The sequence below is a fragment of the Pteronotus mesoamericanus genome, unplaced genomic scaffold (genome assembly GCF_021234165.1).
Source record: "Pteronotus mesoamericanus isolate MK-2021 breed Mesoamerican mustached bat unplaced genomic scaffold, CSHL_Meso_final contig_173, whole genome shotgun sequence".
Taxonomy (NCBI): Eukaryota; Metazoa; Chordata; class Mammalia; order Chiroptera; family Mormoopidae; genus Pteronotus; species Pteronotus mesoamericanus.
The window spans coordinates 6,142,020-6,166,877 of record NW_026555072.1 but is presented as its reverse complement, the minus strand read 5'-3'; the positions used below and the strand labels follow the sequence as shown (position 1 = coordinate 6,166,877).

The window sequence follows — 24,858 nt, the reverse complement described above, 5'->3', positions numbered from 1 at the left end:
CGTATTTCACAGAAATAGAACAGACATTTCAAAAATTTATATGGAACCATAAACGACCTCGAATAGCCGCAGCAATTTTGAGAAAGAAACACAAAGTAGGAGGGATCACAATACCGGACATCAAACTCTACTACAAAGCCACTATACTCAAAACAATCTGGTACTGGCACAAGAACAGACCCATAGACCAGTGGAACAGAATAGAAAGCCCAGAAATAAGCCCAGGTCTCTATGGACATCTAATATTCGACAAAGGGGGCAGAAGCATAAAATGGGGCAATAACAGCCTCTTCAACAAATGGTGTTGGGAGAGCAGGATGGCTACATGCAAAAAATTGAAATTGGATCATCAGCTGACACCATACACAAAAATAAACTCAAGATGGATAAAAGACTTAAATATAAGTCGCAACACCATCAAAGTCCTAGAGGAGAACATTGGCAGGAAACTCTCAGATATCCCACGCAGCAATTTTTTCACCGGTATGTCTCCTAAAGCAAGGGACATAAAGGAAAGAATAAACAAGTGGGACCTCATCAAAATAAGAAGCTTCTGCACAGCTAAATTAAACATCAGCAAAATGAAAAGGGAGCCAACCATTTGGGAAAATATATTTGCTAATGATACATCAGATAGAGGTTTGATCTCCAAGATATACAAATTACTCACTCGACTTTACTCCAAGAAGACAAACGATCCAATCAAAAAATGGGCAAAGGACCTGGGCAGATGCTTTTATAAGGAGGAGATACAGAGGGCCCAGAGGCATTTGAAAGGATGCTCTGCATCACTAGCCATCAGAGAAATGCAGATCAAAACCACCATGAGGTACCACCTTACACCGGTCAGAATGGCCATCATAAACAGATCCACAAACAACAGGTGCTGGCGAGGCTGTGGAGAAAAGGGAACTCTAGTCCACTGTTGGTGGGAATGCAGACTGGTGCAGCCACTATGGAAAGCAGTGTGGAATTTCCTCAGAAAGCTGAAAATGGAACTGCCTTTTGATCCAGCGATTCTCCTGCTGGGACTATACCCTGAGAACACCAAAATGCCAATACAAAAGAACCTATGCACCCCCATGTTCATAGCAGCACAATTTACAATAGCCAAGTGTTGGAAGCAACCTAAATGCCCATCAGTAGATGACTGGATCAAAAAATTATGGTACATATACACAATGGAATACTACGCAGCAGAAAGAAAAAAAGAAGTACTAAACTTTGCGACAGCATGGATGGAACTGGAGAGCATCATGCTAAGCAAAATAAGCCAGGGGGCGAAAGACAAATACCATATGATCTCACCTATAAGCGGAACCTAACCAACAATGCAAAGAAGCAAGGAAAATATGACCAGCAACACTGAAAGGAAAAGAAATCAACAGAGACAAGAGGGAAGGGGGGGGCAGGGAAAGGGAAGGGAAGGGGAAAGTCAAGGAACATATAGCAAGGACTCATGGACAAAACCAAACGGGAAGAGCTGAGGGAGGGAAGGTGGGAGGGGGCAAGGGAAAGAGGTGGGGGGAAGGCAGAGACAAATGTATTTAAAAAGTAAATAAATTAATTAAAAAAAATAAACATAAAAAAATAAATAAAAGAAAAAAAAAAAGAAAAAAGAGAAGACATAGCTCTTCTGGAAAACACCAACAGGAGTCCTGTGAGGAATGTGATCTAAGAAGTGCTTCTAGGAGGGGATAAGGGCAAAGATGTATTTTCTTAGAAGCTGCTTTCACTTGTTAACCTTAAAGCTAACCCTCCTGGCTTTATCATCCTCATGCCTAAGGTCAGCATCTCTGACATCAGCCTATCTTTGAGGAGACACAATATATCCTCCATCACCAGGGAGAGTCAGTAATCTCACCCAGGGTTCAGGAATTTTCCCTTCAGTAAAAGCTACAGGATATTTTCAGAAGTGTTCGACTATTTTAATTCTGATAAAGACACTGCTGAAATTCTAGCGTTTTAAAAATTCAATTATAGCAGTTTTTATGTCATGTTTATATCTATTCCCACTTCATTTTCTCTTATTTTTTCCATTTTACTAAATTTTTATTACATTTTTTTTCTTTCTAAAGTAGAAAGCAGTGGATCCAGGGCTTTCTCCCGCCACCAGCATCCAACCATTAATAAAATTTACTAGAAAGTCCTCTGTGGCATCTCAATACAGACCACCAATTATGTGACCATCTCAACATAAAATTGGAACTTGGGGCAAGGCTGATAGCCCAACAGCACTTTCCCATAAGTGTTGTATGTCTTTTTGTGGCCTCTTCCATCCTGAGAAAGAAAAGTACCTGCCAATCTGGCTGCGAAGAATTTTCTTCCCATTTCTAGCTGCTCTAGTAAACTACTTACATCTCATACCTCCCAAGTGTTAGGCCCTTTGAGTTATGTTGCCTAGGCTTGTCTCTCAGTTATGGATATAGAGGTTCTGGTAATATCTTGCCTCCACTTTTCACTCCAAGTTATGGAATGAAGCAGGGCAGAGAAGGTAAAGTGTGAAGCAGACAGGTATAAAACAACAGCCAGGGCCAAGGGCTATGGAGAGCTGAAGAACATATGAGTTAAACAAAACCACTTTAAATCAAATTTTAAAACACTGGAGAGCCATCCCCAAATTGTGAGACACTTGGCCTGTTGGCTTCTAGTTTATAAACCCTGTTCTAAGCTACTATTGGAGCCTAATCTCATTAACAAGGATGTGGCTTCAGTACCAGGCACCATTTTCCTGGGGCTTTGTTGATTCATCAGCTCCCTGCATGGCTTCAAAGATGGGGACTCTCCTTGTGCCAAAGCAGAACTCTTCATCAAACCACTAAAGAAATACTTAGCTTTCAGAATATTTAAATGTAGGGATAATTGACAAACCTGAAACCAATGAATGATGAACTACTATCCATTTTCCCATATTTTTTCCTGGCTTATAACTTGGGCCCAAAAAACTGAGTCATTTACTCAGGAGCTCAAGTCTAAAACCTGGGCTTCACCATTAAGTCTTCCTGGTCCCTCATCCAATCTTATACTTAATATCTTACAAAATCCAGCATGACCTGGCCCCTATGAACTTCTCTAGACTCTTGTCTTTCTGCTCCCTACCCTGTACCCTAGACTTCAGCAATATTGGAACTCCTCCCCCTGTGGTTCTTTCCATACCCCACAATAAGAATGAGAAGACGATGGTGGATTAGAAGGGAGGCTGGGGTAAATCCACAAGAATCCTTTGAGAGCTCCATAACTTTAAACTTGTAATTAAAATTATTTTTGAAAATAAGCTTTTCCTAGTATTTCATACCAATGGATTGGAGATAGGTTGAAACTTACCAATGTCCCACCAAAACCCAGCTTGTGGTTTGATAAAAGATCTAATAGAAAGCCAAAACAAGTTGGCAATGCTTGTGAAGACAAGGTCACAAATGAAACTCAGATGAAATTACTTACGTGTTTATTAGATTCAATTCCTTTTAGAGAAAATTATACTTTCAAAAAACAGGATCATTCTAAGTTTCAGTGAGAGGCCCTATATTGAATTGTCAGGATTAGAGGACCTGCCACACAAAAATGACCACTAGTGCAAAGATTTTCAGAAAAACAAAATATCTTTCTGTCTGCAGCTGGGATGTACTTTGCCCATTCACTTTAGGACAGCTGCTGAGTTACCCTAAATCAAAAACAAATTCAGGCACTTTTAGCCAGAATATCTAGATTTCATGCTAAGCGGTGTACCCAACATTTGCCAATCCAATGGTCTCAATTCCTTATATTAAACGGGCTATGAATTACTACAAGAAGGAAATTTTATTCTTTCTTAAAAATCAGACATCTTGCCCTGGCTGGTGTGGCTCAGTGGATTCAGTCCTGGCCTGCAAACCAAAGGGTCGCTGATTCGATTCCCTGTCAGAGCACATGCCTGGGTTGCAGGTCGGGTCTCCAGTTGGGGTGTGTGAGAAGCAACCACACATCAATGTTTCTCTCCCTCTCTTTCTTTCCTTCTCTCTAAAAATAAATACATAAAATATATATTTTTTTAAATTAGACATCTCTCATATTCTGTGGCTGCATTTAGTTAAGTGATCAAATTTATCTCTTTCATTAAACCTCAATTTTTTGACCTGTAAAAGAGTGAAATATTTACCCCCATGTCATTGAATAGTTGTGAAAAGAAACTGAGGCAAAATATGTAAGTTACTGAGCACATTTCTTATTGCAAGGTAAATACCCGACAACTATTTGTTCTATGAATGAATGAGTCCAACACCTTAGGGAGTATTTGGTTTTGAAATTGGAAGAATTAGATTCCAAACCCAGTTTATCTCTTAGGCACTTCAGAATCCTGTGCAAGTAACTTCTGAACTCCTCTTAATTTCAGTTTATAAAACAGGATGATACTTTGCAGGTAGCGTTGATGCAAAGATTATATGCACAAAGTTACTTGCATATATTAAGCCCACTGTTGCTGTCTGGTGATAGGCAGGCTGGGCTTGAAAATTAATCAGGCCATTACTTCTCCATTACCATCTCCCTAAACATACTTATTAACAACTTAAGGATTTTTACAGAATCTTTCATCATCCTTTGATCCAACATAGGTGATTTATCTATAGACCATGTCTTACTCTAGTGGCATAACCTCCTAGGTTTTAAAATTTCTTCAAGCTATGCATCACACACACACACACACACACACACACACACACACACACAAACACACACACACAATGATAAACGATTTAAAAATAAAATAAATGAATGGGTCTTAAACTATATTCTTTTTAACCTATAACAAAACAAATGAACAAATGCTCATTAACCATAGCAAAGAAAGGTAAAGAAATTTTTTCCCTGTTGAAAACATTTTTATAGATTTGGAGCAATCTAATCATCATTCAGAAAGAATACTTTAACATCTCTTTTATATTGTACAATGAAGACTATTGTATTTGATACCTTTGTGCAAATAAATTAATAACAGTTTTGAAACTTATTGCATAATTTCCCACTGTTCAAATGGCTATTTCATACCTTTTCTTCTCAAACTTCCTATATGACACACCCCCAGCCTTCTTCATCTAATGACTCTCCTTCATTTCTCTGTAAGAAGGGGAAGAACTCATCTGTTTTTGCACAATAAATCCTCTTATATACCTTTACCTATGCTTCTATGTGCGGCTTTATCTACTACGATTTAAATGAAGTGGCTTTTTTTTTTAAAGATATTTATTTATTTATTTTTAGACAGAGGGGAAGGGAGGAAGAGAGGAGAGAAACATCTATGTGTGGTTGCCTCTCGCACGCCCCCTACTGGGGACCTGGCCTGCAAGCCATGCCCTGACTGGGAATTGAACCGGCAACCCTTTGGTTCGCAAGTCGGGGCTCAATCCACTGAGCTACACCAACCAGGGCTGAAGTGGCTTCTTTAAAAAAGCCAACCCTTCCAACTCTCTTTGGATCCTATTCCCCTCAGGGCTTTGATCCTCTAACTATACATCTTCTGTCCTGCATCATCAATTTCTCCCTCTCTCCTGGCTCACTGTCATCAGCGTACAAACCTGCTCTGCTATCTCTCATATTCAAAAAACCTGTGACCCAACATCTTTTAGTTACAACCCCTTCCCTCTGTGTCCTTTCATAGCACTTCTTCAAAAAAGTTAACTACACATATTGCCTCTATTTCCCTACTTTAGTTGGACTTTCATCCCTTCCATTCCACCCTGATGGCTCTTATTGAGGACAGCAGCAATTTTCATATTGCCAAGTGGTGAAGTCTTTGTCCTTAAATTGCTTGTTCTTTTAGCAGCTTTTGGTCTTGTCCTCCTCCTTGACCCACTGCCTTCACTTTGCTTCTGGGCCACTCACTTTCTTGGGTTTCTTCCTCTCTAACTCATTGCTCTTCAGATTCCTTTGCTGAATCCTTCTCCTCTTCCAAACCTCTAAGTATTGGAGATCCCGAGGATTCAGTTACCGCACCTCTTTAAAAAAAAAAAACATTCCAAGCTTATCTCACCCAATCCCATAGCTCTGAAACTTCAAGCTTGATATATAAATTGCCTACTTAATGGTGTCTTCAGCTATTTAATAATCATCTTAAACTTAACATATCCCAAAAGGAGCTCTTGAGTCCCTCCCTCAAACCAATTCTTCACTCTTTTTCATCTCAGTAATGGTGCTGCAATTCACCCAGTTGAACAGCCCAAAATCTAGGAATTATCCTTTTTTCTTTGACCACTCTTCCTTCCCATCAACATCAGTAAGTCAACTCTACCTGCATACAACCATTTCTTAGCACCCTTACCACTACCACCATGGTCTAAGATGATAGCTCTGCTTTAGATTTTTGCAATAGCCTTTCAACTGCTTCTACACTTCTGTTTCTAAGTTTTCAATTTACACAGCACAGAGTATCTAAAATAAAATCAAATTCATGACACTTCTCTGTTTCAAATCTTCCAATAAATTACATTGGAAAAAGCCAAATCACACCACATTACTTAAATTACAGGGCCCTATATAACCTCAGTCTTTTTGGTAAGATTTTATTTATTTTTAGAGAGAGAGGAAATGAGGGAGAAAGAGAAGGAGAGAAACATCAATGTGAGGTTGCCTCTCACACTCCCCCCAACTGGGGACATGGCCCACAACCCAGGCATGTGCCCTGACTGGGAATTGAACCAGTGACCCTTTGGTTCACAAGCTAGCACTCAACCTACTGATTCATACCAGCCAAGGCTAACCTCAGTCATTTTTTAAAAAAATATTTTATTATTAAAAATAATTTTTATTGTGCTTACAATGTGCATCAAAGTATTTTTATTAATTGCAAGATTTAAATTTTATATTGGACCTAATGGCTTTATTACTTTGGACTTAATACTATATTAATTCACACCAAATATAAACAGTAAAAGCAGATTTTCATGGCTACCTTTTTTAGGAGACTCAACTATTTTAACAACTGGATATTGGAAGTTAACCAAACTGGTACTCATTCTTAGAAATTTTTTTAGGAATAACTAAAGAAGGATTTTCACAATTTTGGCAAATTTGATTCCTTCCTTCTCCACTCCCTCTTTCTTCTTCTCTCCTTTGCTTCCTCCCTTTTTGCATTATGTCTGCTATTTTTATTATTTTAAAAGTACACATGCACTAAAGTGGACTGATTTTGGTGCAAAACTCTTGCCTACATGTCTTGCCTTATTACCTTTGCTCATTCTCCTCTAGCCATATTGATTTTCTTTCTGTACCTTGAACATGTCAAAGTTGTTCCCACCAAAGCAGCTTTGCACTAACTGTTCCCATTTCTTGTAATGCTGTTCCTCCTGATATTTATATGTTCAACATCTCAAATCTCAGCTTATACATCATCTCTAAGGAAAAGGCATTACCTGACTCTTTTCCATCTTCCCATCTATTCTATCTTTTGTGGATTGCTTACCACTGACAGTACTTCGTATGAATGTATGTAGGTAGGATGGTATTTATTTGGTTGATTTAGTGGTTATATATTGTGTGACCTTCTTCACTGGATTATAAGCTCTGCAAGGGAAGGGAACTTTCTTGGTTTTTTTTCCTGCTTTATCCCAAAACTGAAGAGAGTATCTGGCATGTAGATATCATCAATAAATATTTGTTGCTGGCATGAAAGAAATCAGACAAGCCAATTAATTCAGTTGTGAAGGAGGAAGAGGGGTTCTTTTTACAAAAAACTTACTCTGGTGGGTTATTAGAATGCACTTCTACACAAATATGATTTATTCCAAAACTTACTTTAATGTCAATGTGATCATTTGATCACAAATGTCTTTTAAAGTTTTCAAACAGAAATTTCCTGTTCCAAATACTCTTTTAATTACAAATTTAATATAAAAACTTTGCAAGGGAAAAATGTTCCAATATACAAGTGGAGTCTTCCACCTGGAAAAAGGATTCAAACAGGTCCCCAAATATTGACAGTAAATGTCAGCTCCACAACCTGTCTGCCACACATCTAAAGTCCACAGCTTTCCTTTAATCAAAAACACCATCTGGGCACTGAAAATGCCAATGTCAACAGTTACTCCTGTGCTTGCAAAAATATATTTGAAATCCTTTAATAGAAAAAATCATAAATCTAAGAAAATTATGCTGTGATGTGATGTTCTCCTGTACCCCTTTGTCTCTCTGGAGTTCTGTTTGATCCCATGAGCTTTTATTTCTGGGGCTCCTTTTTTATATGTTCCTTTGTGGGAGTGAGATCTCCATGTACATTGTTAGCTCTGTGTCTTATTACATCCATCTGTACCCTTACTCCCTCAATTCCATTTTTTCTCTCTTAACTGACCCAAGTACAAAGCCAATAATTATTTACTTATTTTCCCATTTGTTTACTTAGTTGAAAACATAGAGATTTGGGAGTCATCTTAGTGCAGGTGAATTTTGAAACCAAGTTCCCCTGGAGGTTTGTAAAAGTAGTAGAATCACAATATAAATTTTACATAGAATAATACCACGAAGAAAAGATGTTTCAGGAAGTCACTATTTGGATTAGGCAATTTTAATTGCAGTATCACAATGCTCCTATGGCTACTGGCCACACACTTGGGTGCGAAATATGTACAGTGAAAGCGGTCGAGAGGCCCACAAAAAACTACATGTATTGTAAGGACATAATGGTTGTCCAAAAGAGAGCATTTAAACATCTTGGCTAAAATGTTTCTAGTATTACTTACCTATCAGTTCAGAAACAAACTTAAATGCTGGGTTGTTCAAAAAGAAGAGTGAATTCCATCCCATATTCTAACAACAAATTAAGGAAAAAATGAAATAAAGATAGCCCTCCCAAAAAATATAATTGAATAATAGACACAGGAAAAATGTTCCACTTAACCAGTTATTAAAAATGAAAAATAACTATTTTCACTTCTCAATTTGAAAAACTGAGGAATACCATGTTCACTCTCAATCTGAGAAAGATTTTTAAAAACATAATTTTTTAAAATTAATTAATTTATTTTTTCAGATACATTTGTCTCCGCCTACCCCCTACAACTTTCCCCTGTCCCCCTTCTTCCTCCCTCAATCCTTCCCCACTTTGGCTTTGTCCATGAGTCCTTGCTATATGTTCCTTGATTTGCCCCTTCCCTTCCTTTCCCCCCCGCCCACCCCTCCCTCCTTCCCTCTTGTCTCTGACCACTGACATATTTCACAGAAATAGAACAGACATTTCAAACATTTATATGGAACCATAAACGACCCTGAATAGCCGCAGCAATTTTCAGAAAGAAAAACAAAGTTGGAGGGATCACAATACCAGACATCAAACTATATTACAAAGCATATCAAAACAATCTGATACTGGCACAAGAACAGACCCATAGACCAGTGGAACAGAATAGAAAGCCCAGAAATAAGCCCAGGTCTATATGGGCAACTAATATTTGACCAAGGGGGCAGAAGCATAAAGTGGAGTAATAATAGCCTCTTCAACAAATGGTGCTGCTAGAGCTGGATGGCTACATGCAAAATATTGAAATTGGATCATCAGCTGACACCATACACAAAAATAAACTCAAGATGGATAAAAGACTTAAATATAAGTCGCAACACCATCAAAGTCCTAGAGGAGAACATTGGCACGAAACTCTCAGATATCCCACGCAGCAATTTTTCCACTGATATGTCTCCTAAACCAAGGGACATAAAGGAAAGAATAAACAAGTGGGACCTCATCAAAATAAGAAGCTTCTGCACAGCTAAAGAAAACATCAGCAAAATGAAAAGGGAGTGAACCATATGGGAAAATATATTTGTTAATGATACATCAGATAGAGGTTTAATCTCCAAAATATACAAAGAACACACACAACTCCACTCCAAGAAGACAAACGATCCAATCAAAAAATGGGCAAAGGACCTGGGCAGACGCTTTTCCAAGGAGGAGATACAGAGGGCCCAAAGACATTTGAAAGGATGCTCAGTATCAGTAGCCATCAGAGAAATGCAGATCAAAACCACAATGAGATACCACCTCACACCGGTCAGAATGGCCATCATAAACAGATCAACAAACAACAGGTGCTGGTGAGGCTGTGGAGAAAAGGGAACCCTAGTACACTGTTGGTGGGAATGCAGACTGGTGCAGTCATTGTGGAAAGCAGTGTGGAATTTCCTCAGAAAGCTGAAAATGGAACTGCCTTTTGATCCAGTGATTCCCCTGCTGGGACTATACCCTAAGAATCCCAAAACACCAATTCAAAAGAACCTATGCACCCCAATGTTCATAGCAACACAATATACAATAGCCAAGTGTTGGAAGCAACCTAAATGCCCATCAGTAGATGATTGGATCAAAAAATTATGGTATATTTACAAAATGGAATACTATGCAGCAGAAAGAAAAAAAGTACTACACTTTGCGACAGCATGGATGGAACTGGAGAGCATTATGCTAAGCAAAATAAGCCAGGGGGCGAAAGACAAATACCATATGTTCTCACCTATAAGTGGAACCTAACCAACAAAACAAAGATGCAAGGAAAATCAGACCAGCAACACTGAAAAAAAAAAGAAAAGAAAAGAAACCAACGAAAGAAGAGGGAAGAAAGGAGGAGTGGGCAGGGGGAAAAGGAAGGGCAGGTGCAAGTCAAGGAACGTATAGCAAGGACTCACGGACAAAGCAAAAGTGGGGAAGAATTGAGGGAGGAGGAGGGGGGAGGAGAGCAGTGGAAAGTTGTAGGGGGTAGGCGGAGACAAATGTATTTGAAAAACTAAATAAAAAGAAAAAAATGTAAAAATATTTTAGAGAGATATAAAGCTATTTACATATATTTATAAAGATATTCTTCTCATACAAATATTTTAAATAAATTAATTTGAAGACAAACTTAAAAAAATCATATCTTAATTGAAAAATACTTTATTGTTAAAAAATGCTAACATCATCTGAACTTGTTGGAAAAATGGTGCTGATAGGCTTGCCTGATGCAGGATTGCTACAAACCTTCAATCTGTAAAAAAAACAAAAACAAAAAAAAACACACTATCTGTAAAGCACAATTAAGCAAAGTTCAATAAAAGAATGTTTGTACTTACACTAATAAGTGAACAATTAAAAACTCATGGAAAGAACAGAGTGACAGAGGAGAGTTAAACAGGGGCATCTAATCCCATCTGGGCAGGACTCAGGAAGAACATCCTGGGAAACAATATCTGAGCTAAGATCTGAGGTTAACAAAATGTTTTCTATTTTCTCAGTTTTCTCATCTCTCTTATCAAACTATAGAGAATGACTAAATATCGTCCTTCATGTGGTAGAAATAAGCACCTTCTCTTCTAGTTCTGTCCTGGCCTTCTCTCTTCTCTCTACACTCTTAGTCTGGGTCATTTTATTTATTTCAGTGGTTTCAACTAAAACTTCTCTGTAAGCCCGACTTCTTCCTTGAATTTCTACTTGCTAGACATCTTTTCCTGGGTGTCTTTCCAGCACTTCTAACTCCAGATGTCCCATCTTTCCCCCAAACCTGCTATCTCTTCATTACATGGCTTTTTTTTTTGCTAACACTGTCACTTGACACATGTCACTTTGTGCATGAAAAATTTTCAATGGCCATTCAATGACCACAGAAAGAACTAAACCTTTTTTAATGACATACAAGACTCCCCACAATTCATCCCAACTGACCTTTGTAGTTTGGTCTTCTACCAGACCCCCAACTCTCCATTCCGAAGTTCTCAAGGTTTCCTAAGCATGCTACCATTTTCTTTCACATATTTGTGATTTTTTAAATTAATTAATTTTTCAAAATTATAGTTCACATACTGTATTTTATTAATTCAGGTGTACAACATAGTGATTGTCATTTATATACCTAACAAAGTGATCACCATGATTAAATCTAGTAACCACCTACTACCATACAAAGTTATTATGATATTATTAACTACATTCCCTATGCTGTATATTACATCCCCATGATTTAATTATTTTATAACTGGAAATGTGTACCTCTTAATCCCATTCACCTTTTTTGCATATGTCTCTACCCTCCTCTTTTCTGAAGCTGTTTCTTAGCTTAAAATGCTTTTTTCATCTAGTCCTCTGGTGAATTCGTATTCATTCTTTAAGACCTATTTCAGCTGTCACCTCCTCTGTGAAGTCTGCCCAGATTTTCCCAGATAGAGTTCAACTTTCTCTCCAATCCTTTTCTACAGAACTTTTTGCATGCCTTACTAAAGCATGTATCATCATGAGTCATTAATATTTGTTCATGACTCTGCCTCTCACATAAACTTGTGAGCACTCCAAGGGCTATGGTCCTGTATAATTCACCTTTCATTTTCTTTGGGATGAAATGTGAAACAGGAAATAAATATTCATTGGATGAATGAGTAATTACTGAATCAATGAATGGGCCCTTCTTGTGGCAGGTACTGTTTTCTACCTTATATTGTTTGGATATCTCATCTCTCTTCCTGGATTGACAAATCTCTATGGCAATAAAAATATGATCCATTTTTGCATTCCTTACCACAGCCTACCCTAATACTTATTGTTTGAAGAAGCAGAATTTTGTAGGACCTTGTGTCATATATAACAATTGCAAAGCTATCTTCATATTCACTGCTTCATTTGATATTCACACTGACCCTGTAATCTAGCCATAACAAATTGGTGTTATTCTCATGTAGCAGATAAAGCAATTGAGTAAAGCTTTGGAACCCTGATTTCTTGTTTTTTAGAACAATGCCTATTCTAAGTAATGTTCTTGACAAAAGGAAGATCTGTTCAGCAGTCCTTGGTTTTAAGAGTTTGAGGATGAGTTTCATCACTTTTTGTAAAAATAGCTATATCAATACCTATCCTTCCCATATGAATTTAACATAAATAACTTGAGTGAGTTTGAAGGTTTGAAGTATGAATCAGAAAGAGCAAAATAAAAGGGAGGATAAAAGAATCTGAACCCTATAGATATACTTTGGACAAAAAAAAAGACTTGGGTACCTGGAAAGAGAACCTTCAGCTCCCATAAGATGGGGTGCTTTGCAGGGAACCATCAAGAAGCACTTAGTATTACTTCCTAAAACAATGAGATGGATGTGCTTTTAAGTCCAAGTTCCTCCAGGAAAGAAGATACCAAAAATGATGAAAGAAAACTAAATCTATATAGAGTTGACCCACCTCAACATGCTGTTTTATTTATTCATCTATGCACCTGCAGCACTGGGCACAAAGCCTGGCATGGGTGAGCTCAAGAGGGCCAGGCTAACTGAAGTGGTAGCCTGAAATCTGACTCTAAGTTAAGGATAGCTCAAGTGAAGGAAGGTGTCCAGGACCAGGGTCAGCACCCAACATTCAGCGCCTTGGTTTGCTCAATAAGCACAGTGGAGTCAGAGCACCTCTGTCCTGCCAGCCTCACAGGGAGCAAGACTAATCCCTGCTCCTGAGATCTGATTAGAGCAAGTCTTAACCAACCCATCCATGGGTGTCCTAATTATTGCTCAAGTACTAGGAAGCCCTGAGAGTTTGGTCAAAGCATCCCCAGGGGTCTGTTAAGCAGGCTGTTCTGGAAGCATTGTTTATTCCCACTGACCCCACCCCGTATGATCCAACTGACCCTCCTCAGAGGCTGGGGTCTCCTACTAAACTCACCCTTCCTTCTGACTTCTGTCTTTGGGAGGCCCTGCTGTGCCAATAGCCACCCTCCCCAACTTTTGTTTCTCAGAGGGTAATCTCTGCCTCCATCCCTGCCAAATATGGCCCAGGCCAGAGAGACCAAGTTTTCCCACCCCAGCTATGCTGGGTGGTTTAGCTATCCTGCGTTGATAGGGGGAGGAGGAGAGGGTGAGAGAAAATACATTTACCAAGAAGGCCCTGCAGCCCCAGGCAGGGCCATAACAATCATGGAAACAGAGAATTGGGGTCAGGAGGGTCTTTGGCAATCGATTGTCCCAGAGTCCAACCTCTTTTTTCTAAACCTGGAGCTGTTCAAGGTCATTTTCTTGGTGTCAGGATAGCAATATGTTTTGGTGCATGCGCACTCCAAACATGGGTACAGAGTGTACAGGTCAGGTTGGAACACGTGATTGACCTTCGCTTGGGACACGTGGCAGACCTTTGCACTAACTCCAAGCGGAAACCTCTCTCCTGCCATTCCCTTTTCCCTTTGCTTCGAAAATTACAGCAAGCATAGATTTGGCACTCTTCCAGCGGAGAAAGTCAAAGCATCATACCTTCAACAGACTTCCGGCTCCATGCTTCTGTCTCAAAATGCACCAAATACTTCCCCTGAGGGAGGGTTCTGTGCGGCACTCCGGACATAAAAGATCCCTGCCCTGGCGCGGAGAATCTAACGCAACCCCCTCCCGTGGCCACCCTGCACGCTTTTAGCTGTTACTTCCCCAAGTGCTGGAGCAGGAAGAAGGAGGCGCAGCCGCGACTGACCTGAGATGCCGCCCCCCACCACGACTACATCGCATTTTCTGCTCATGACTCTCGTTCCTCTCCAGGCCGCCTGGAAGCCCGCTGCTCTGGTCTCTGGGTCTCGGCCTCCGCCTGCAGCGCTGCCGGAAGGACTACTGCCTCGGCCTAACCTCTAGATTGCCCGCCCAGGATGCTGGGGAGCAGAGCCCCGCCCGCGGGCCCACGCTCTGGCGGGGTGGAGCTCGCGACCGCTGCCCCTGCCCGCTGCTCCGCTGCTCAGACCTGGGGAAAGATGGACTCCTGGACGGAGAGGGCGCCTGGGGCCTGAAAAAGTCCTTCCGTGTAGCCGCTACCCCTTGGCATTCTGCACAGTATTTTCCCATCAGCCTGTGCGCGATTGAGCTTGGGGGTTGGGAGAATGGCAGTTTGGGGTGTCTTCCTCCAGCACCCCAATTACTCTCAGAATGGAGCAATACAGTTAGTAACAAATATTAATTGAGCTATTTCCACATACCAGGAACCTTACTAAGTGTTTTACACTGCATGCTTCCAGTTGAACCTTACAACCCATTTTACACATGAGGAAAGTGAGATAAAATAGTGAGGGACAAAGGCAAGAAAAAAAGCCAGAAAGAAAAAAAAGCCAGCAATATTCTGAGACCCACCTTGACCCATCACACAGTGTTACGATTATCTTGGCATATACTTGAATAGGAATCTCAGATCTCTCATTTTCCTTTCAAATATCCACTTCTTTCCCCACTCCCCCTGCCCATATGCCCACAATTAACTCAGGAAGGCTCTTCCCTAGAATTGCAAATGCGGAATCTAAAGACAATCTTAAATTGCCTCACTTTTGCAAACAATCAAAATAACCAACTGTTCCTTGAGCAAACCAATGTATCAGTGCTGGGAGCTGTTCAGGTAGGAACCTAGAAAACTGTTGGTAGCAGGGGCAAGGACTTGGATGGGCAGTGTGGAATTTAGAGCCCCACCCTTAAACAACAATGGGAGTTATTTGTGACCCTGGGATGTGGGTATGTGGATCTTGGCTTTGCCAAACACAGGGGTGATTCAACAATATATGTGTTTATTAATTCAAAAGAATATATGCACCGCTATGTTCAACTGCAGTATTATTTCCAATAGCTAAGCTATGGAAGCAATCCAAGCGCCTATCAATACATGAGTGGATAAAAAAAAAAAAACTGTGGTACATATATACAGTAAAAAAAAGAATGAAATCTTACCATTTGCAACAACATGGATGGACCAAGAGGGTATTATGCTAAGTGAAATAAGCCAGTGAAAGACAAATACCATATGATTTCACTTACATGTGGAATCTAAAAAACAACATAAATGAACAAACAGAACAGAAACAGACTCATGAATACAAAGAACAGACTGAGGGTTGCCAGCAGATTGGGGGACTGGGTGAAAAGGTGAAGAGATTGAGAAGTACAGACTGGTAATTACAAAGTAGTCACAGGAATATAAAGTACAGCATAGGGAATATAGTCAATAACATAACAACTATGAATGGTAGCAGGTGGGTACTGGCAATATTGTGGAGGTCACTTTGTAAAGTATATGATTGCTTAACCATTATTCTGTAAGCCTGAAACTAATACAAAATCATATTAAATATAAACCATAACTGGAAAAATAGAATCTATTGTTATCATTAAAAAGTATAGAAACACTGCTTGAAACAAAATCAAGATAGAAAATTCTTCTGTAATCCTTGATAGTATTACAAGATATTAGAAAATAAAATTCAAAAATTCCATGCATTATAGCATCAAAATTAATAAAATACTTAGAAATAAATTTAGGAAAATAAAAAAGATAACATGTTTTAGCTGAGATGGCTCCAAATAAACAGAGGTATATTTCTTCAGAGCACTAGGGAAGCCCCTCTGAGAATGAAAAGTGGAAAGAAGTAATGTAGGGTGACTTTTCAAGAAATAATTATATAAAGTGTTTCTGTTCAGGTTAGCTAGTTACAGTGGCGTGCTGGCTCCAGGTCTAGTAATTGATGAGAATCTGAAGCAAACCTTCTCATCCTACCCCAGTCAATGTATCCACCTGTTACCAAAGCATCCTGAGCTTCTGTTACCCTCAGACTAGAAGAGGATTTGCACCTGTCTGTGACTGAGAAGTTACTGGTGGAAGAGAAATCTTAGATCTGATGTGGATTTTAGAAACTTCTATTTCTCCTGCTTTGGTATAAAACAGTTCCTGGCCTTGAAACTTGAGCCCTTGTCCCTACTACCCCACGCTTCAGACAGCTTATGCAACAGAGCCCTGAAGATGCAGGTTCCTTAGCTGTGGACATTCTGTTTCCTCATCTAGCCTCCAAGTGAATCACATGTTCAGTGGGCGAGGTAGGATGGGTGAAGAGGGTTGATACTTGTAAGATCTGCTTAGGGTCTCTTTTGCTTGGCTCCAGCAATGCAAAGTCAGCCAGAAGCCTAGATGTCTAAAGCTTTGAGTCCAATGCAGGTTGACTATCTCTTATTAATGTCCATCTGGGAAATAGACCAAGAGACAGACCATGGTTCCATGGTGTCTCTGGATAAAACTCACTGACAAACAGAATTTTCTCTAGACCAAGGTAATTAGAGTGCTTTGTACTCTATGAGGCCAAAAATGAGTTGAATTAGAACTCAAGTCTCGGTCATAAGAGAAACAGTAGCATTTAGAGGGTCTCTGAGGCTACTATCCCCACATCTAGGCTCTATGTCAACTAGACGGGTTAAGCCCTAAAATCTGTCTTCTCCCTCAGCATCATGTGCCAGATGAAGCCTCTAAAAGCAGTGCTTCTTGAACTTGAACATGCATACAAATCACCCAGGTCTGGTGTTTGAGAAGCTGTATTCTAACAAGCTGAAGGTCAAACTAGTGTTGCTGGTCCATGGACCAACCACCTTGAACATAATTCTCCTTTCCAGTCGTCTGCTCCCCATCAATTCCAGAGCCAGCTCCATTCTCCAAAGCCTCTTATCTAGTTCAAAATGACCCTAATGGGAAGATGTCTGCTTTTTATGCAAGCATTTATGAAACACCTGCTATGCTGACCCCTGGGGAAGAGGTGAAAAAGATGAAGGCTGCCCCTGCTCTCTGGTGGCTCACACTCTGTCAGGGAAGACATCCAGGAAGAGTGACCACAAGTGCAATGAATATTGCACTGGTACATGCAGCAGAGCCAGATAACCTAGTCCAAGTAATCACAGAGAACCCTCAGGAGAAAATGACTTTTCTGCTGGGACTTGCAGAATGAATCAGGGTTAATCAACTATTGAGGAAGAAGAGCACAATAGGCCGAGTTAGGAAGCAAGCCTGAGGCTGAAGTATTGGAAAAACTGGACACAGTCTAGGATACAAAGAACATCTTCGACCACCTTTAGGATTTATTACAAATACCACAAAAGTAAGAGTAATTAAAGTAATAGAAATCATGGAAAATTAACAATGAATAAAATGATAGAAAGCATAACTTATTTTTGTGCATGTTTGTGTCTTCTCTTCCCAAGTAGATAATAAATTCCTGCAGGAAGGGATCATGCATTATCTCTTATTCATCCATTCAAGGACATTTTATTGAGCACCAACAGTGTGTCAGGCACTTTGCTTATCATTGTAAGTAAGCCCTTATAAATAAGAAATTATGGTAATCCCAGGGAAACCAAATATGAAAGCAGACAATTACAATTAACCTAAGTCACGTTTCAATGGAACAATGTTCAATACCTCTTACCAAGCACAGAGGAATGCTCTTTGCCCCAAGCAGTGTTTATTTGTCTTTCCAACTTGATGAAAGTCATGTTTCTTTCATCAATTAAAATGAACTTACTATCCTTTCATTTTATTTTATTAAAAGACTGCCAAAGAGATAAAATCTCCTTATTGCTTCTTTCTTGCTGTCCATCTTTTCATTAACAGATATTTCAGCGAGTTTCTTATGTTGACACAGCAGGTTTCAATAAAGAGACAGGCTGTGCAGAATAGAGTTCACCTGATATTATCTAAGTTGTACTTTTTTTTTTGGAACACTGGGAGCTTGACAGAGGATAGAATTTTTAAAAAATTAGATTCTTTAGAGATTACCAGTTTCTTTTACCCAACTTCTCTGTTAATCTTTTTCTTTTTTAAACATAAGCCAGAAGATCAAATGATGAAAGGGTCTACCATTGCAGCCAAGACAGCTCTTAAAATGTTATATTGGAATTTTAACAATTTAAAAATTGTAAACATTATCTGGCCTCTGATTCTGCCCAGTGAAGTATCCATCCTCAGCTCGGATCCTATTATAAGAGTGTCCAAATCCCCAAGAAGATAATAAGGGAACTTTCAGTGGGCCAAGGACTTGCTTTTGGGCTCAAGGACTTCCTTAGAGGGGAATCACATCCTCAAGCAGCCCAGGAGTTGGGAGTCCCCAACTTCAATCCAAGTCAAAGTCATTGGACATTGGACTGAGATGCAGACGCACTGAGCTGTCTTATAAAGACAAGGTTGAGATGGAAGATAAATAACTTCTCCTGTCCAAAGAACCAGGGTATGGCTCTTTCTCCTGTGACCTAATTGTCATAGCAGAGCAGGAGAGGGACAAAAGGACACAGCACAGAGGAGTGGGCCCCAGTATATATGAGTCAGGCAGAGACACCAAGCTATAAGGCTTCAGAAAGCTAGAGTTCATATTTAGATATGTTGCAGAGCATGCTGAAGAAAAGAAAACTGTATTTACAACATAAGTGCTAAACAAGCTGTACACAAGTGATTTTTATTACAATGAGGTATGTCAAGACTAAAAATATTTTCACAAGTCATAATAAGGGTTTCTAAACAAGAATTGACAGATATATCAGAACAGATGATGTTGAGGCAAGATAGTAAGAAGCTAGGTAAATTCCTTGACAAGTGGAATTAGGGAAACTGACACAAAATAATTAAATAAGGCCAAATGATTTGAACAATTTATAAGCTAATGAATCACAGTGTTATCTTCCCTAACCAAGGACATTTAGGAGAAAATAGTTTACACATTCTAAACTGTCCCGAGACAAATGGGCCTAGGTCCCTCTTCAATGATGTTCTTTAAAAATGAAACTAACCAGAAAATAGTGATCTCAGTATTTGCACATTTTGATGAATTAACATATTGAAGGAAACACCTGAAAAAGTGATGAATATTCTGTTAAGACCCTTCCCTGAGACCTCCCCTAAGATTCCCTCCAGCCAAAGAAAGATAAAAAACTCTCAAGACAGAACCCACCAGCTGTGCGCTTTCAATAGAGCATGCCTACGCCTTGTATCTGCTCTCTTTCTCCTAGACTCTAAGGGTCCCCATGGGACTTGCAGCCAGGGGAGCAGTGGGCAGCAGCAGCTCATTCTGAGCTAACCCCCTGAACCTGTCTCCAAACCCCCCACCTTTTTCTCTAAATTCCCAGTGAACTCACTTCTTTTACTGTGACTTTTATTTTTTAGAGAGCTAAAGAAAGCTCCGCCTAAGCTCTCTCCTGTTGTTTCTTTTACCCTAAGCCCTTCTTTTGTTTCACTGCTTCAAGCTTTAATAAGCACACGGTCAAAATCATGTGGGCTCATGTCATGAAACCTTTCCTACACAAAGTCAAGAATCCACACACTACCTGCCAGCCCAAGGCAGACGAACTCCAGGTCTAATCCCCATCCAGTAACTGTGACAAAGACTGTGTGGGACACCCAGAAGAAGAGCAAAGAGCAAAATATTCAGCTCAGGAGAAGAAAACTCAGAATAGACATTTCCTAAGAACACCAGGTAAAGGGTTCTCACCAGTTCTTTTGGGAAATGGAAATTAAAAATTAATATTAGAATCCCACTGTACAATAATAATTATTACTTGTTAAATAGAGTTACTTCCAATTAATATTGTTATTCATTTTATAATAATGTTATAGTGTGTGGTCACTGATACAGAATTACTCTCTTGGCTACCTTTGTGTAGCTCTAAGTTAAATCTCTCCATGTTTTCTTATAAGTAGACATTTGTGTCATGTAGAACCCAGATGATGATTGCAATCAAGAGTCTGATGACTATGGTGATCAGATGAGAAAAGGAGCTCCACTTACGGATGGCTACTGCAACAAGACATATCCCTGGTGGAGAAGATAGCACATCACAAAAGTATGCTAATGGCTGTGGCTTGAGTTGACTTGAACTCTCCTAAGTAATAAAAATCCAATTTATATGAAATGATTTTTACAATTTATTTTTTCATTCTTGTTCAAGTAGGGGTTGTCTCCATTTTCCCACTACTATTTTCCCCTAAGCCACCCACCACCAGCCCCCACCCTCAATACTTCCCCACTTTAGTTTTGTCCATGGAATCACTGGGTCAAAAGGCAGTTCCATTTTTAGCTTTTTGAGGAACTTCCAAACTGTTTTCCAGAGTGGCTATACCAGTCTGCATTCCCACCAACAGTGTACTAGGGTTCCCTTTTCTCCACAACCTCAGCAGTGTTTGTTGTTTGTTGATTTGTTCCTGATGGCCATTCTGACTGGTGTGAAGTTGTATCTCAGTGTGGTTTTAATTTGCATTTCTCTGATGGCTAGTCATAATGAGGATCCTTTCATATTTCTCTGGCCTCTCTCTATGTCTTCCTTGGAAAAGTGTCTGTTCAGGTCCTTTACCTATTTTGTGGGCAAAAATTGGATTGTTTTTCTTACTGGAATGGAGTCGAGTGAGTTCTTTATATATTTTAGAGATCAAACCCCTGTCCACGGTATCATTGGCAAATATATTTTCCCATATGGTTGGTTCCCTTTTCATTTTGTGATGTTTTCTTTAGTTGTGCAGAACCTTCTTATTTTGATGAAGTCCCATTTGTTTATTCTTTCCTTCATGCCACTTGCTCAAGGGGACATATCAGTGAAAATATTGCTGAGTGGAATATCTGAGTTTCCTGCCTATGTTCTCCTCCAGGACTTTTCTTGTGTCACAACTTATATTTAAGTATTTTATCCATCTTGACTTTATTTCGGTGTACGGTGTAAGCTGGTGGTCAAATTTTAATTTTTTGCATATAGCTGTCCAGCTCTCTCAACACCATTTGTTGGAGAGGTTATTTTTACTCCATTTTATGCTTCTGCCCCCTTTGTTGAATATTAATTGACCATAGAGATGTGGGTTTATTTCTGGGCTCTCTATTCTATTCCATTGATCTATGTGTCTGTTCTTATGCCAGTACCAGACTCTTTTGATTACTGTGGTCTTGTAATATAGTTTGATGTCAGGTACTGTGATCCTTCTTACTTTGTTTTTCTTTCTCAAAATTACTGCAGCTATTCAAGGTTGTTCATGGTTCCATATAAAATTTTGAAATGTTTTTTCTGTCTGTGAAATACGTCATTGGCATTTTAATAGGGATTGTGTTGAATCTATAAAGTGCTTTGGGTAGTATGGACATTTGATGATGTTAATTCTTCCAATCCATGAACATGGTATATGCTTCCATTTATTTGTGTCTTCCTAAATTTCTTTCTTCAATGTTGTGTGATTTTCTGAGTACAGGTCCATTACCTCTTGGGTTAGGTTTATTCCTAGGTACTTTATTTTTCTTGTTGCTATAGCAAAGAGGATTTTTTTCCTGATTTCTGATTCTGATATTTCATTGTCGGTGTACAAAAACACCTTTGATTTCTGAATATGGACTTAGTATCCTGCTGTTTTGCCAAATTCACTTATTACTTCAAGTAGCTTTTTGGTGGAATCTATAGGGTTTATAGGGTATTCTATGCACACTATCGTGTCATCTGCCAACAATGACAGTTTTACTTCTTCCTTTCCAATTTGGATGCCTTTTATTTCTTTTTCTTGTTTGATCACTGTGGCTAAGACTTCCAATACTATGTTGAATAAAAGTGGTGAAAACAGACATACTTGTCTTATTCCTGATCTTAGTGGGAATGATTTTAGATTTTGCCTGTTGGGTATGATGTTGGCTGTAGGTTTTTTCATATATGGCCTTTATTATGTTGATGTATGCCCCCTTTACTCCTACTTTGCTGAGTGTTTTTATCATAAATGGGTGGTATACCTTAACAAATGCTTTTTCCACATCTATTGATATGATTATGTGATTTTTTTCTGTCTTTTTATTTGTGTCATGTATTATGTTTATTGATTTGTGAAGAATGAACCATCCTTGTATCCCTGGGATAAGTCCCACTTGCTCATGGTGGATGATCTTTTTAATATATTGCTGGATGCAGTTTGTGAATATTTAGTTGAGGATGTTTGTTTCTATGTTCATCAGCAATATTGGCTCGTAGTTTTCTTTCTTGTTTGTGTCTTTATCTGGTTTTGGGATTGGGATGATGCTGGCCTCATAAAGAGTTTGGGAGTCTTCCTTCTTCTTGTATTTTTTTAATAGTCTAAGAAGGACAGGAGTTAGCTCTTCTTAAATATTTTGTAAAATTCTCCTGTGAAACTGTCTGGTTCAGAGCTTTTGTGCACCAGGAGTTTTGTGATTGCAACTTCAATTTCACTAGCTTTTATTTGTCTTTTCATGCTTTCTGTTTCTTTTTCATTCAGTTTTGGAAAGTTATATTTTTCTATAAATTTGTCCCTTTTGCCTAGGTTTTGAAATTTATTGGCATAAAATTGTTCATAGTAATTTCTTACAATACTTTGTATTTCTGTGGTATCAGTTGTAATTCCTCCTCTTTCATTTCTGATATTATTTATTTGGGACCACTCTCTTCTTTTTCTCTTGGTGAGTCTGCTCAAAGGCCTGTGGATTTTGTTTCTCTTTTCAAAGAATCAGCTCATGGATTTTTGATCCTTTGAGTTGTTCTTTTAGTGTCTATGTCATTCAATTCTGCTCTGATCTTGATTATGTCCTTTCTTCTACTCACTCTGAGCTTTGTTGTTGTTTCTCTAGCTCTTGAAGATGTAGGGTTAGGTCGTTTATTTGAAATGTTTCTATCTTTTTTTCAGTAGGCCTGTATTGCTATGAACTTCCCTCTCAAGCCTGCCTTCGCTGTGTCTCATACGTTTTGGACTGTGGTGTTTTCATTTTCATTTGTTTCCAGAAATTTTTTCACTTCTTCTCTTTTCTCATTATTGACCCATTCATTGTTGAATAGCATGCTTCAGTCACTGTGAGTTTGAATGTTTTTGAGTTTTTTCCTTAAAGTTCCTTTCTAGTTTCAAGCCCTTGGGGTCTGAGAAAATGTTTGTTATGATTTCAGTTTTCTTGAACTTGTTGAGGCTTGTTTTGTGCCCCATAATGTGGCCTATCTTTGAAAATGTTCCATCTGCATTTGAAAAGAACATGTATTTTGCTTCTTTGGGCTGAAAGGTTCTATATGTATCAATTAAGTCGATTTGATCTAATGCATTGTTCAGTTCCACAATATCCTTTTTGATGTTTTGTTCAGAAGATCTAACCATTGTTGACCGTGGGGTATTAAAATCCCCTACACACAGTGTGTTACTGTCTGTATCTCTCTTGAAGTCCTCCAAGATTTTCCTTATATATTTGGGTGCTCTTCTGTTGGGTGCATATACATGTACAATGTTTATGTTTTCTTGATGGAGTCTTCCTTTGAGAATTATAAGTGTTATTCTGGGCCTCTTTTTGTGACCTTTGTTTTGAAATCTATTTTGTCTGATGGAAGTATTGCTACCTCTGCTTTTTTTTTTTTCCTATTCATTTGTTTGGAATATTTTTTTCCATCCCTTTACTTTTAGTCTGTGTAGGTCTTTTGTTTTTTTATTTTTTTTATTTTTTTGGAATGTCCAGGATCTGTACTTTATTTTTTTAATTTTAATTTTTTTAAATATATATTTTATTGATTATGCTATTACTTGTTCCAATTTTTTCTCCCCTTTATTCCCCTCCACACTGCATGGTCCCTCAACCCAGCATTCGCGCTCCCTCCTTAGTTCATGTCCATGGTCGTACATAAAGTTCTTTGGCTTCTCCATTTCCTATACTGTTCTTCACCTCCCCCTGCCTATTTTGTACCTGATATTTATGCTGCTTATTCCCTGTACCTGTATCCCCATTCTTCCCCTCCTGCTCCCCTCTGATCTCCATTTCTATGATTCTGTTCCTGCTCTAGTTGTTTACTTAGTTTGTTTTTTTCTTTTTCGGTTCAGTTGTTGATAATTATGAGTTTGTTGTCATTTTACTGTTCATAGTTTCTGATCTTTTTCTTAGATAATTCCCTTTAATATTTCATATAATAAGGGCTTGGTGATGATGAACTCCTTTCACTTTCCCTTATCTGGGAGGCACTTTTTCTGCCCTTCAATTCTAAGTGATAGCTTTGCTGGATAGAGTAATCTTGGATGTAGGTCCTTCTCTTTCATGACTCTGAATACTTCTTGCCAGCCCCTTCTTGACTGCAAGGTTTCTTTTGAGAAATCAACTGATTGTCTTATGGGGGCTCCTTTGTAGGTAACTGTCTCCT

The 24,858-nt window shown here is 38.9% G+C and overlaps 1 protein-coding gene across 1 annotated transcript in view; it reads right to left on the bottom strand.

The window, feature by feature from the left end:
• The window catches only part of MAOB (monoamine oxidase B), a 128,225-nt gene extending 113,573 nt beyond the window's left edge, over nt 1-14,652 (bottom strand). Inside the window, exon 1 of the mRNA XM_054566527.1 lies at nt 14,417-14,652. Coding sequence (XP_054422502.1) covers nt 14,417-14,462 — 46 coding nt within the window. The 5' untranslated portion in view covers nt 14,463-14,652. The remainder of the gene's footprint in view (nt 1-14,416) is intronic.
• Nucleotides 14,653-24,858: the final 10,206 nt, after the last annotated feature.